The sequence below is a fragment of the Marmota flaviventris genome, chromosome 11, assembly GCF_047511675.1.
Source record: "Marmota flaviventris isolate mMarFla1 chromosome 11, mMarFla1.hap1, whole genome shotgun sequence".
NCBI classification, from domain to species: Eukaryota; Metazoa; Chordata; class Mammalia; order Rodentia; family Sciuridae; genus Marmota; species Marmota flaviventris.
Genome location: NC_092508.1, coordinates 71,807,936 through 71,822,619, shown reverse-complemented (window position 1 = coordinate 71,822,619; position 14,684 = coordinate 71,807,936). Strand labels below are relative to the sequence as shown.

The 14,684-nt window shown below is 35.2% G+C and overlaps 1 protein-coding gene across 4 annotated transcripts in view; it reads right to left on the bottom strand.

The window, feature by feature from the left end:
- Wdsub1 (WD repeat, sterile alpha motif and U-box domain containing 1) overlaps positions 1 to 14,684 on the bottom strand; it is a 72,734-nt gene that overhangs the window by 14,432 nt on the left and 43,618 nt on the right. For all 4 annotated transcript variants that reach the window (XM_071619158.1, XM_027937978.2, XM_027937979.2 and 1 more), the window contains one exon: positions 13,693 to 13,872. In XM_071619158.1, coding sequence (XP_071475259.1) covers positions 13,693 to 13,872 — 180 coding nt within the window. The remainder of the gene's footprint in view (positions 1 to 13,692; positions 13,873 to 14,684) is intronic.

Here is a 14,684-nt window from a genome sequence, read left to right as displayed (position 1 = left end):
AACCATCTCTTCAAAACATCCTTGGCAAAACATTACAGGAAGAGGAAATGGAAAATAACAATGAAAACCAACAGTGGGAGGTAGGACACTAAAGGGGGGAAAATAATCAAAGTGGAAAACAAACCATGTTTAGTAACATAAATAAACAAATATGGCTGGAAGAACAACCCATATCTCAATAATAACCCTAAATGTTAATGGCTTAAACTCACCAATCAAGAGACACAGGCTAGTAGAATGGATCACAAAACAAGACCCAACAATATGCTGCCTACAGGAGACGCATTTGATAGGAAAAGACATACATAGGCTGAAGGTGAAAGGTTGGGAAAAATCATATCACTCATATGGACTTCGGAAACAAGCAGGAGTATCCATACTCATATCAAATAAAATAGATTTTAAGCCAAAGTTAATCAAAAGGGATAAAGAGGGACACTACATACTGCTCAAGGGAACCATACACCAACAAGACATAACAATCATAAATATATATGCCCCAAACAATGGTGCAGCTATGTTCATCAAACAAACTCTTCTCAAGTTCAAGAGTCTAATAGACCACCATACAATAATCATGGGAGACTTCAACACACCTCTCTCACCACTGGACAGATCTTCCAAACAAAAGTTGAATAAGGAAACTATAGAACTCAATAACACAATTAATAACCTAGACTTAATTGACATATATAGAATATACCACCCAACATCAAACAGTTACACTTTTTTCTCAGCAGCACATGGATCCTTCTCAAAAATAGATCATATATTATGTCATAGGGAAACTCTTAGACAATACAAAGGAGTAGAGATAATACCATGCATCCTATCTGATCATAATGGAATGGAACTGAAAATCAACGATAAAAGAAGGAAGGAAAAAGAATATATCACTTGGAGAATGAACAATAGGTTACTGAATGATCAATGGGTTATAGAAGACATCAAGGAGGAAATTAAAAAATTCTTAGAGATTAATGAAAACACAGACACAACATATCGGAATCTATGGGACACATTGAAAGCAGTTCTAAGAGGAAAATTCATTGCGTGGAGTTCATTCCTTAAAAAAAGAAAAAACCAACAAATAAATGATCTCATACTTCATCTCAAAATCCTAGAAAAAGAAGAGCAAAACAACAGCAAAAGAAGTAGAAGGCAAGAAATAATTAAAATCAGAGCTGAAATCAATGAAATCGAAACAAAAGAAACAATTGAAAAAATTGACAAAACTAAAAGTTGGTTCTTTGAAAAAATAAACAAAATCGACAGACCCTTAGCCATGCTAGCGAAGAGAAGAAGAGAGAGAACTCAAATCACTAACATACGGGATGAAAGAGGCAATATCACAACAGACACTTCAGAAATACAGAAGATAATCAAAAATTATTTTGAATCCTTATACTCCAATAAATTAGAAGATAGTGAAGGCATAGATAAATTTCTAAAGTCATATGATCTGCCCAGATTGAGTCAGGAGGATATAGACAACCTAAACAGACCAATATCAATTGAGGAAATAGAAGAAACCATCAAAAGACTACCAACTAAGAAAAGCCCAGGACCGGATGGGTATACAGCAGAGTTTTACAAAACCTTTAAAGAGGAACTAATACCAATACTTTTCAAGCTACTTCGGGAAATAGAAAAAGAGGGAGAACTTCCAAATTCATTCTACGAGGCCAACATCACCCTGATACCTAAACCAGACAAAGACACTTCAAAGAAAGAAAACTACAGACCAATATCTCTAATGAACCTAGATGCAAAAATCCTCAATAAAATTCTGGCCACTCGGATACAAAGGCACATCAAAAAAATTGTGCACCATGATCAAGTAGGATTCATCCCTGGGATGCAAGGCTGGTTCAATATAAGGAAATCAATAAATGTTATTCACCACATCAATAGACTTAAAAATAAGAACCATATGATCATCTCGATAGATGCGGAAAAAGCATTCGACAAAGTACAGCATCCCTTTATGTTCAAAACTCTAGAAAAACTAGGGATAACAGGAACATACCTCAATATTGTAAAAGCAATCTATGCTAAGCCTCAGGCTAGCATCATTCTGAATGGAGAAAAATTGAAGGCATTCCCTCTAAAATCTGGAACAAGACAGGGATGCCCTCTCTCACCACTTCTGTTCAACATAGTTCTCGAAACACTGGCCAGAGCAATTAGACAGACGAAAGAAATTAAAGGCATCAAAATAGGAAAAGAAGAACTTAAATTATCACTATTTGCAGATGACATGATTCTATACCTAGCAGACCCAAAAGGGTCTACAAAGAAACTATTAGAGCTAATAAATGAATTCAGCAAAGTGGCAGGATATAAAATCAACACGCATAAATCAAAGGCATTCCTGTATATCAGCGACAAATCCTCTGAAATGGAAATGAGGACAACCACTCCATTTACAATATCTTCAAAAAAAATAAAATACTTAGGAATCAACCTAACAAAAGAGGTGAAAGACTTATACAATGAAAACTACAGAACCCTAAAGAGAGAAATAGAAGAAGATCTTAGAAGATGGAAAAATATACCCTGTTCATGGATAGGCAGAACTAACATCATCAAAATGGCGATATTACCAAAAGTTCTCTATAGGTTTAATGCAATGCCAATCAAAATCCCAACGGCATTTCTTGTAGAAATAGAGAAAGCAATCATGAAATTCATATGGAAAAATAAAAGACCCAGAATAGCAAAAACAATGCTAAGCAGGAAGTGTGAATCAGGCGGTATAGCGATACCAGACTTCAAACTATACTACAGAGCAATAGTAACAAAAACAGCATGGTACTGGTACCAAAACAGGCGGGTGGACCAATGGTACAGAATAGAGGACACAGAAACCAATCCACAAAACTACAACTATCTTATATTTGATAAAGGGGCTAAAAGCATGCAATGGAGGAAGGATAGCATCTTCAACAAATGGTGCTGGGAAAACTGGAAATCCATATGCAACAAAATGAAACTGAATCCCTTTCTCTCGCCATGCACAAAAGTTAATTCAAAATGGATCAAGGAGCTTGATATCAAATCAGAGACTCTGCGTCTGATAGAAGAAAAAGTTGGCTACGATCTACAGTCGGTGGGGTCGGGCTCCAAATTCCTCAATAGGACACCCATAGCACAAAAGTTAATAACTAGAATCAACAAATGGGACTTACTCAAACTAAAAAGTTTTTTCTCAGCAAAAGATACAATAAGAGAGGTAAATAGAGAGCCTACAACCTGGGAACAAATCTTTACTCCTCACACTTCAGATAGAGCCCTAATATCCAGAGTATACAAAGAGCTCAAAAAATTAGACAATAAGAGAACAAACAACCCAATCAACAAATGGGCCAAGGACCTGAACAGACACTTCTCAGAGGAGGACATACAGTCAATCAACAAGTACATGAAAAAATGCTCACCATCTCTAGCAGTCAGAGAAATGCAAATCAAAACCACCCTAAGATACCATCTCACTCCAGTTAGATTGGCAGCCATTATGAAGTCAAACAACAACAAGTGCTGGCGAGGATGTGGGGAAAAGGGTACACTTGTACATTGCTGGTGGGACTGCAAATTGGTGCAGCCAATTTGGAAAGCAGTATGGAGATTTCTTGGAAAGCTGGGAATGGAGCCACCATTTGACCCAGCTATTCCCCTTCTCGGTCTATTCCCTAAAGACCTAAAAAGAGCATGCTACAGGGACACTGCTACATCGATGTTCATAGCAGCACAATTCACAATAGCTAGACTGTGGAACCAACCTAGATGCCCTTCAATGGATGAATGGATAAAAAAAATGTGGCATTTATACACAACGGAGTATTACTCTGCATTAAAAAATGACAAAATCATAGAATTTACAGGGAAATGGATGGCATTAGAGCAGATTATGCTAAGTGAAGCTAGCCAATCCCTAAAAAACAAATGTCAAATGTCTTCTTTGATATAAGGAGAGTAGCTAAGAACAGAGTAGGGTCGAAGAGCATGAGAAGAAGATTAACATTAAACAGGGATGAGAGGTGGGAGGGAAAGGGAGAGAGAAGGGAAAATGCATGGAAATGGAAGGAGACCCTCAGAGGTATACAAAAGTACATACAAGAGGAAGTGAGGGGAAGGGGAAAAATAATACAAGGGGGACAAACGAATGTCAGTAAAGGGGGCAGAGAGAGAAGAGGGGAGGGGAGGGGAGGGGAGGGGAGGGGGGATAGTAGAGGATAGGAAAGACAGCAGAATACAACAGACACTAGTATGGCAATATGTAAATCAATGGATGTGTAACTGATGTGATTCTGCAATCTGTATATGGGGTAAAAATGGGAGCTCATAACCCACTTGAATCAAATTGTGAAATATGATATATCAAGAACTATGTAATGTTTTGAACAGCCAACAATAAAAAAAAAAAAAAAGAAATCATCTCAATTTTTACTTTTAGAAGTCTAGTATAATTGATTTTAGGAAGTTTAGTGTTATTGGTTGTTTATATTTTTAGAATATATTTTATAAACCAGTTATATTTTCAGAACTGGTTGACAGTTCTACTTTAGTTTGAGGTATTTAGGGTAGGATGGATAGAAGAAAAGAATTGTATTTCAGAATGCTTCGTAGTTCCCATAAAAAGCCAAACCAGCACTATTTCTTTTGAGAGATAATTCCCCAGGGTGCTTATGCACATCTTAGGATACTTCTTATCTTATATAATCTTTTCAAGGAAGTTTGCAAATGTCCTTGGAGGTCAGATACACTCTCTTTCCCAGGCAGAAAGCAAGTTTGTTTCATAACCAGTATGAAGATGATGTTTTCCTATTGGCCTACTCTGCTAACAGTCCCCTTATAAGACTGGGGATTTCATAAGCTCAGGGTTCCTCAGCTATGACACAAACACAAATGGCTCCCATGAGGCATAGGCGGAAAGGGAATCAATCAGAACATGAAGCCCATGCCTTCAGTGCCATGAGTAATAAATGTTTAAATTTATTGGGGCTAGCTGCCCATATTTATGTTAATGTAGCAAATTGGCCTGCTGCTTAGTGACTACCTTCCTGGGACTTTTTTAATATGTAAATTGCTAAAACCAAATTAAGGATCTCTAAAGCATTTTTTAAAGTAACAGAATCAATAATTTCTTTACATGTTGAATGATTTTGCAAAAATATTGACTCAGATAGTTTGAGATCACTATCCAGATTGAATAGAAAGCTACTCAAAAGTGCCTACAAAGAGAAGGGTGCCTCTAAAGTCAAGTACACTGTTATCTGATCAACACAGACTTAAATGTAACAAGTCAGAATAACTCACGACAGTGCACTGAGTTCACCTCTTCCCAAGATTGGTCCATCCACAGTACCACATTTTCTGAAGATTAACTGAACTGTGTATTTTTATTTTCATCAAATAAATTGGAGGATTGAATACGAACTATAATGATAGGTCATGCACTTCAAAAGTTAAGTAACGAGGGAAATGAGAATAGATGCGATTTAAATAGATGGGTAAGACCAACAGATTGAAGGCTTGACTGAACAAGATGTACTGAGGTGCACCTATTAGAGGTAAGATAGTAGAAAACCTCTTGTGACTAGGATCTGCTTCCTGATAATTTGCCAAGTAAAACTCTACCTCCACAGGGTTTGATTAACTCTCATGAGTGTTTCTAGAACATGTTTGTAAAATTACACAGTAAGATCTCATTTAAAGGGATAATTATATAGTTTACAACAAGAAAAGGATATAAGAGCAATTAATATTCTGAAAAAAGTATTTTCCTGTCAAAAATATTATACATGTAAATTAATATATAGAATGTGTATATATTTGTAACACAGAATATAAGAGGCCCTAATTCAAAATTCCCCCAAATTGGGTCTTATCCTTGGATAAGTTTAGCATCATTTAAAAATCGAAGCTAGGCATGGTGACACACTTATAATACCAGTGAGTGGGGAGGTTAAGGCGGGAGGATCACAAGTTCAAGGCCAGCCTCTGGAACTTAGACTCTGTCTCAAAAATAAAAAATAAAAAGGACTGGGGATATAGCTCTGGGGCAAAACACCCCTGGGTTTAATCCCCAGTACCACACACATACACACAGGAGTGAGATCACCTTGCTCTCGGGGGAACATTTACCAGACCATTTCCAAAGAGTTTAACCACAAATATCTCCTTTTATGGTTGGGTTTTGGGAAGAAGTACCCTAAACTTAACTGCTCAGAAAGCAAGGACCCTTACTAGCTGATGGCCAGTAAACTCTTGGTATAAGAAATAGCAGTATCTGCCTATTATCTACTATACTCCTGAAACACTAGCTGGTTTTTTGTAAAGCAAAATGGGCCACCAAATCCACCCTCCTTTCCTTCCCAAACAAAACAAAGGCAACTGGGTTGAGAATGGGAGGTGGGAAATGACAGTTTAGAGCAGATATTTGTGTACACAAATGGTCAAAAGTTCTTTCTACTTGTGCCCTTCACTCTTTCCAATTCTGTCCTATAAGGAACACTACCAAAGCAGCACAACCAGCATTAGCTAGAGGCTGGAGAACAGAACAGCACAGGAGCCTGATAACTACCATGCACAAACAGGCTGGTCTCCACTGCCCCATGGAAAACAACAGAACCCAATGCTAGTAACCTGGAAAGAAAATTTAAAAATTGTTTTTTATTTATTTTTTGACAAAAAATTATAAAATGATTAGAAAGATCAACAGAAAATGAGATATAAAAGCTAACTTAGGAAAGAAATACACAACTATAGGTACAGTAGGTTTCTGGTTAGAATTTGGTGAAAGTGGTAGAAGCAGTATCATTTTAAATTTCTCTGAATCCCCACATAAAAACAGAGCAACTACACAACAAACTTATATTCCATGGACAATATTTTCAACAAAACAAGGTAGCAAGGTATCCTCATGAATCCTACAATAAAAATAGGTAAGGCCAAATCACCAATATCCAGAAAAACTGTGTGGTCCACACCTGTATGGAAAGATGCAACAGGACAACTGATCAGTTTGAGAAAAGGAGATACCAAAAATGTCCAAGTACTCAATGGAAAGTGGGATGCACCAACTTAAAAGCAGCAGTTGAAATGAAAAGTTATGCTCATTCCAATAGCAGATCAGTGCACAATAACTAGGAGTTGAAGGGACTATTTCGCTTTATGTATAAATAGGAAAAATATTTAATGACATGCAGAATGACAATGTCAATAACATTCACAGTTTTAAACAAGTGAAAAATCGACATAATGAAGCATTACTAGGAACTGAAACATGAAACTTTCAAAATCTGAGGATGTGAAAACAGTTGATATGTAAAATTTGAAAAGGAATTTGTATTATAATTTTCCAATTCTGTGTTAGTTTTCCATTACTGTGACGAAATACCTGAGGTAATAACAACTTAAAAGGAGGAAAGGTTTATTTTGGATTGGTTTCAGTCCATGATCACTTGGCCCCATTGCTTTTGGGCCTGTGGAAAGGTAGAACATCACAGCAAGAGGGCATGGCAAAAGAAGCTGCTTGTCTCATGACACCCAGGAAACAAGAGAAAGAGGGAGAGAAAAAGGGGTTGGGTACAATATCCACTTCAAGGACACACCTTTAGTGATCTAACATCTTCCCACTTGGTCCCACCTATTAAAGGTTCCACCATCTCCCAGTGACACCACAGGCTGGTGACCAGACTTTTTAACATATGGACCCTTGGGGGACACTTTTCCAAATCACAGAAAATTAGGGGAAAAAAAAACACCTATGTGCTTTTATGATTTCTTGGAAAGAAAAAAATCAAAACAAAGAGCAAACCTTTGAAAACATCTCATTTCCAATTAGAAATGTATGATTCTTGATTATTTGAATATAAGCATGACATATATTCCTTGGCATTTGTCAATCTAAATTTCTATCATTATATCACAATTCCAAATTCTTTTTTAAAAAAATATTTTTAGTTGTAGATGGATACAATATTGTTAATTATTTATTTTTATATGGAGTTGAGGATCGAACCCAGGGCCTCGCCTGTGCTAGATGAGTGATCTACCGCTGAGCCACAACCCCAGCCCAACAATTCCAAATTCTAAGACATGTTATTAAATTAGTGTTTATAAATTCATGGATTCACAGATGTCTTAAAAAGATATCCCTCTCAACATTAAGGATCTTTTGAACCTGTAATCTGTCAGGAAATTCCTTATGCAAATTTAGTACTAGATATAAGAATTTACTTCCTTAATTAATACTATGTGTCTACTATGTTTCATTAGGAATCCTAGAAAATGGCTATTAACCTTGGGTAAGCACCAGATTCAAATATTCATATGCAGTTAAGTCCCTTTATTGTATATTTACAAAAAGTCCATGGATAGAAGATTTGATAGACTGTTTAATTCCATAACAATTTTTTAAATGTCAAACAATGGATATACTACTTTGATCAATATACTTTACTTCTCAATCAACTTCCTCCATCTGTTGAATGTTAAGCAAATTCAGAATTAATTTATACTGACATTAGAACTGTTTTAAAAATTATACCACAAGGTAAAAGCAAGCAAAACAGTTATGCATTCATCAGTTTGCCTTTTACATTTATTTTCAGACCCAATTTTAATTCTCTATTAGTCCAATTTGCTGTTTTGAGAAAGGATCTGTTTTTCTTAAAATTCAAGACTAAAAGGATTCACTGTATCTTAAAATAGCACTTGAGAAGATTAAGGGTAGCTTCTTGAGCCTTTAGAATGAAGATACTTCAGGATTATGTGAAAATATAAATATAAAAACATGTAATCTGTTTACTTAATTTATTCTGTGTCTAATTTGTTGAGTTTCCCAACTTTCCAAACTCAACATAGAATCATTAGAAAATATGCAACATTTCTGTATCTATTCATGATTGTTCAAATTCATCATTAACTACCATTGAATTTGTCGTTTCATTGAACTTCTAACATTTTATGGAATTTATTTTCATTGATCATCACTACTAAACCCAAGATTCATTCTACAAGAATATTTCAGGCCATTAATTTAATCCTGTAAGAATATCTTATTTTTTTTATTTATCTAACAACCAAAACAGAATTCTATTTCTATTCATTTTTTATTGTGCTTTTATTTTCAAACATCCTTTTTTGAGTCTAAAATTAATTCATAATATCAAGTACTTCTGCTGGATAAGGTAAAGATTCATTATGTGAGATTAATGAGAAATCAACTAAGATGCTAAATTTACCAGATGTTTTTTAAAATAAAAGACATCCTACAGTCTATTACCTACTCTCAGAGTGAGTAAATTATAAAGTAAAGAAGTTATTAGCAATACAAAAGTAACTCACATGATATGACCTGAACAGACAACATAACTTTTACCATCTACCCATTGTGTTTTTGTTGTTGTTGTTGTTACTGTTTTTGCAGTACTGGAGATGGAACCCAGAGCCTCACACATTCTAGGCAAACACTCTACCACTGAGCTACATCCCCAGCCTTTTTTTATTTTGAGACAGGGTCTCATTAAATAGCCCAGACTGGCCTTGATTTAGATCTTAAGTAGCGGGGATTACAAGTGTAGTCCATCTTGCCCAACCCTGTTGACTTCTTAAAAGGTTATATTTACTATTTAAAGAAAGTATACTATTGTATTTTAAAATGTTTTCTATAGTAAAATGTTTGATATTTCACTCTTCATTAGTAATAAATATTAATACAGATACCCTATTTCCCAAGCTTTGTGTTGACTAAGGTTTTACTACAGCATATTGATAAGAGTGTCTGGTTATTATGTTTATTAAAACAAGGCACTAAGACTCCCAAGTTTGCTTTTTTTAATAAGAATACAAAAGCAACTTTTACATATCAATAATAAAAAGACAAGTAATTTCTGAATGGGCAAAGGATGCTGGGCTCCATGGCGCACACCTGTAATCCCAGCTACTTGGGAGATTGAGGAAGGAGGATTGCAAGTACAAGGACAGCCTGGGCAGCTAAGCAAGACCTTGTCTCAAAATAAAAAGAACCAGAGCAAAACTGTGTTTACATACCCCTGCGTTTAAACCCTGGTACCACAAAACAAACCAAAAATGGCACAGGAAAGAATATACATAAATGGCCAACTGGCACTTAAAAAATGTACCAGTCATTAACCATAAATAAAGCCACAATGAAATACCACTTCAAGCTACTAGGATGGCTATAAGCTAGAAGACAGGTAATAGGAAATATTGGCAAGGATAAGAAACTAGCCCCAGTGCTAATGGAAAGTAAAATAATGCACTTGCTTTGGAAAATAGTCTGTCAGATCTTCCAAGTGTTGAACATACAGTTATTGCATTCCTAATCATATAACCAAGAGAACAAAAAAAGCATACAGGCATGCAAAAACTTGTACATTAATGTTCATAGCAGCATTATAGATAATAGTCAAAAGTGGAAAAACCAAATGTCCGTTAGCTGGTGAACAGATAAACAACATGTGGTATAGTCATCCACTGAAATAGCCATAAAAAAGAATGAAGTGCTGAAACATACAAGAACATGGATAAATCTTGAAAGTATATTAAATGAAGGAAGTCAAATATAAAAGGACACATGTATTTTCAGATGCAGTGATTTACATGTGTAATCCTAGCTACTCAGCAGGGTGAGGCAGTAGGATCAAAAGTTCAAAGCCAGACTCTGCAACTTGGCAAGACCCTGTCTTAAAATAAGAAAGGTCTGGGGAAGTAGCTGAGTGCTTGTCTAGCATCTTGAAAGCCCTTGATTCAATCTCCAGAACCAAGAAAAAAAGGGCATATTATATGATTTCATTCGTAAGGAATGGCCATCTAGAATAGGCAAATTCATCAAGATACAAAGTAAATTAGGGATTGCCAGGGCTTAAAGAGAGGAGAGAATAAGGAGTACTGATAACAAGTGCAGGTTTTTCTTTCTTTCTTTTTTTTTTTTGAGGGCAATGCAAATATTCTGAAATTAGATTGTGATAATAGTTGTACATCTCTATGAATATACTAAAAATCCCTGACTATTAAATCACTTAACAAAAATGAATGGAAACCTGAAAGTTACAAAGCATTGTTGAAAGAATTTAGAAGATCTGAATGAAAGAAAACATCCTATGTTTATGGATTAGAAGACTTGATATTGTTAAATGCCAATTTCTAAAGTGAACTAAATATTCAATACAATTCTTATCAAAATAGCTCTGCAAAAATTGACAAGTTGATCTTAAAACACATAGAAAAAAGCAAAAGACCAAGAATAGCCAAAACAATTTTGAAAACAACAACAAAGATGGGGGACAAATACACTTCCCAATTTCATAACTTACTACAAAAGTACAATAAGACAATATGGTATCAGCCTAAGAGCAGACATATCAATGAAACAGAATTAAGATTCCAGAAATAAACATCACATTTATGAGCAACTGATTTTCAATAAGGGTATCAAAAAAATTCAAAGGGAAGAGAACCATCTTTTCAACAAAAGATACTGGAACAATTAGATATCCACACATGAAAGAATTAAGATAACCCCTATCTCACACTATATTAAAAATTAAGCCAAGCCAGGTGCAGTGGCACACCCCCATATTCCTAGTTTCTCAAGAAGCAGGAAGCATAAAGGTTGCAAGTTCAAAACCAACCTGGGCAATTTAGCAAGACCTTGTCTGAAAATGCAATTAAAAAAGGCTAGAGCTATAGCTCACTGAAAGAGCATTTGCCTAGCTTGTGGAAGGCCCTAGGTTCAATCTCTAGTATCACAAAAACAAAAACAGACCTAAGTTCTAAGTTCTAAAGCTTAGTCACAGAAGAAAACACAAGTATAAATCTTCAAGATTGGGATTAAGCAATTGTTTCTTAGATATGACACCTATAGCACAAGCAATAATTGGAGGGAGAACAGATAAATAGGATTTCATCAAAATTTAAAATTTCTGTGTACCAGTGCACCAAAAGATATTATCAAGAAAATATAAAGATAACCCACAAAATGGGAGAAAATATTTGCAAATCATATATAAACTCTCACAAAACAAAAATAAAAGAAAAAAAAAAACATTTCTGGGCATAGTGGTGCATACCTGTAATCCCAGGTACTCAGAAAGCTAAGACAGGAGAAACTTAATTTTGAGGCCAGCTTCAGCAACTTAGCAAGACCCAAAATAAAATAAAGGACTAGGGATGTAACTTAGTGATTAAGAGTGCTCCCAAAGCATGTGTGAAGACCTGCATTCAATCACCAGTTCCACCAAAAAAAAAAAAAGACGTAGGATTGATGTTTCTCCAAGTAGGTATAAAAATGATCAATAAGTTGAGAAACAGATGCTCAACACCTGCTATGGTTTGAATTTTGTGTTCCCCTCCACCAAATTCATATGCTGAAATCGCCAATAAGATGGCGTTAGGAGCTGGAAATTTGGGGATGTAATTAGGGTATGAGAGTAGAGTCCTCATAAATAGGGTTAGTGCCCTTATAAAAAGAGGCACAAAACAGAAAACTTGCCCCTTCCACCACGCAGAGACAGTGGGAAGGCATACATAAAGCAGGAAATAGTCCCTCAGTAGATAACAATACTTTGCCAATACAATAATTTTGGATTTTCCAGCCTCCAGAACTCTGAAAAATAAATTTATGTTGTTTATAAACTACCCAGTTTATGAGATTTTTGTTATTGCAGCCCATATGGATTATGACACATCATTAGTAGCAGGGAAATGCAAATCAAAACCTGAATCCACAAGAATGGCTACAATTTAAAAAGCAAATGAGTATTATTTAGGATGTGAGAAACCGTAACCTTCACACACTGGTCGTGGAATTGTAGAATACCACAGCTGCATAGGTAAAACAGCTTGGCAGCTCCTCAAATGTTAAGCAAAGAGTTACAATATAACTCAACAATTCAGACTAAGTATCCACCCAAGAATACTGAAATGCTCAAAGATTCTTATATGATTGTTCATAACAACATTATTCATAATAGCTAAAAGATGGAAATAACCCAAATTCCATCAGCTGATGAATGGGTAAGCAAAAAGCAATAAATTCATACAATGGAATAATAGTCATAAACAGGAATGGGGTACTGATACATGATCAAATATGGATAAACCTTGAAAACATACTAAGAGGGTAGACATAAAAGGCCATGTATTATATAATTCCACTTATAGGAAAGTCACAAATAAGCAAATCCATATACACAGAAAAGATTAGTGATTCCAGGAACCAAAAAGAAAGGGGAATATCAGTGACAGCTAATGGGTTTGGGATTTTGGTTTTTTGGAGGTGATAAAAATGTTCTAAAATTAAATAGTGGCAATGACTGTACAACTCGGAGAAAACACACACACACACACACACACACACACACAAATCACTGTATTGTATACTTTAGAGAGTGAATTTTATGGTATATGAATTACATATCAATTTTTAAAATGATTTTTAAAATTCCAATTACAAGTTAGATTAAGTTACCAAAATAAATGCTATGTAACACTTTCTTTTGCCTAATCTAATAAAAATATACTCTCCTTCTAGACAAAAAAAAAAAAAAAAAAAAAAAACCCACACCAGAATACTTGCTGTTATTCTGTTATGATTACTAAAATCAACCTCAGAGTAAATAATTAAAAGTTGTTTTTAAGACTGTTTTTCACTAATCTTACCAATTTTCAAATCATCAGCCAGACTTTCTTTTGTAAGACTCAACAGTTCTTTTCCATCAATGTTATTCGTCTTGAAAATACCAACAAGGTCTTTTAAACCTTGTGCACAAAGCCACATTGAGACATCCTCCTCTGACCAATCTTCAGTAAATTGCTTCAGCTGATCTTCCATGCTCTTTGCTAAACACATACACACATGAAAAGGCAAGTGAGGTTAATAATAAAGTCTTTCATAAACATTCCCACTATGAACTGCAAAGTAAATGAAAAAGTTTAAAAATTTAAATTTAAATTTAAATCCCTTTGGTCAGGGCGGTACTGGGAATTGAACACAGGAATGCTTAATCACTTAGCCACATCTCCAGCCCTTTTTATTTTTAGACAGGGTTTTGCTAAATTACTGAGGCTGGCCTTAAACTTGGAATCCTTCTGCCTCAGGCTCCAGAGTCACTAGGATTACAGGCATACAGACATGCACCACCATGCCCAGCTAACTTTCCAAGAATTTCAAAAAATCAATTATCACCATGTATAAAGTATTATTTAATATTACTTAATGTTATATAAAATATTACTCTTTTGGAACTTCTTTTTCACTCCAGAAAAACAATTTTTCTTTATTATATAAAACTCATACCAGCAAAGGTTTTTGCTCTATCATCTATCTGCATGTCAGCACCAGCATTTTGAGTTAATTCTAACAGTGACAAAAATAAAATCCTAAATTATGTGCCAATGTTGTTTCATGCACCAAAAACAAAGCCAGCAAAATACAACTATAATTCCTATTCTGTCTTCAGGCTACATTTATCTGAAAAATTAGTATGGAGTACAAATAAACAACATACAAAACCATGGGAGGTATGATATGAGTATGCACTCAAAAGTCTTTACCAACAGTTTTAATATAGGTCAACTACATTAACACTGGCTTCTCTGATTTACCCAATTTCAGGCTCAGTAGAACGCTTGCCTGTTATGCACAAGGCACT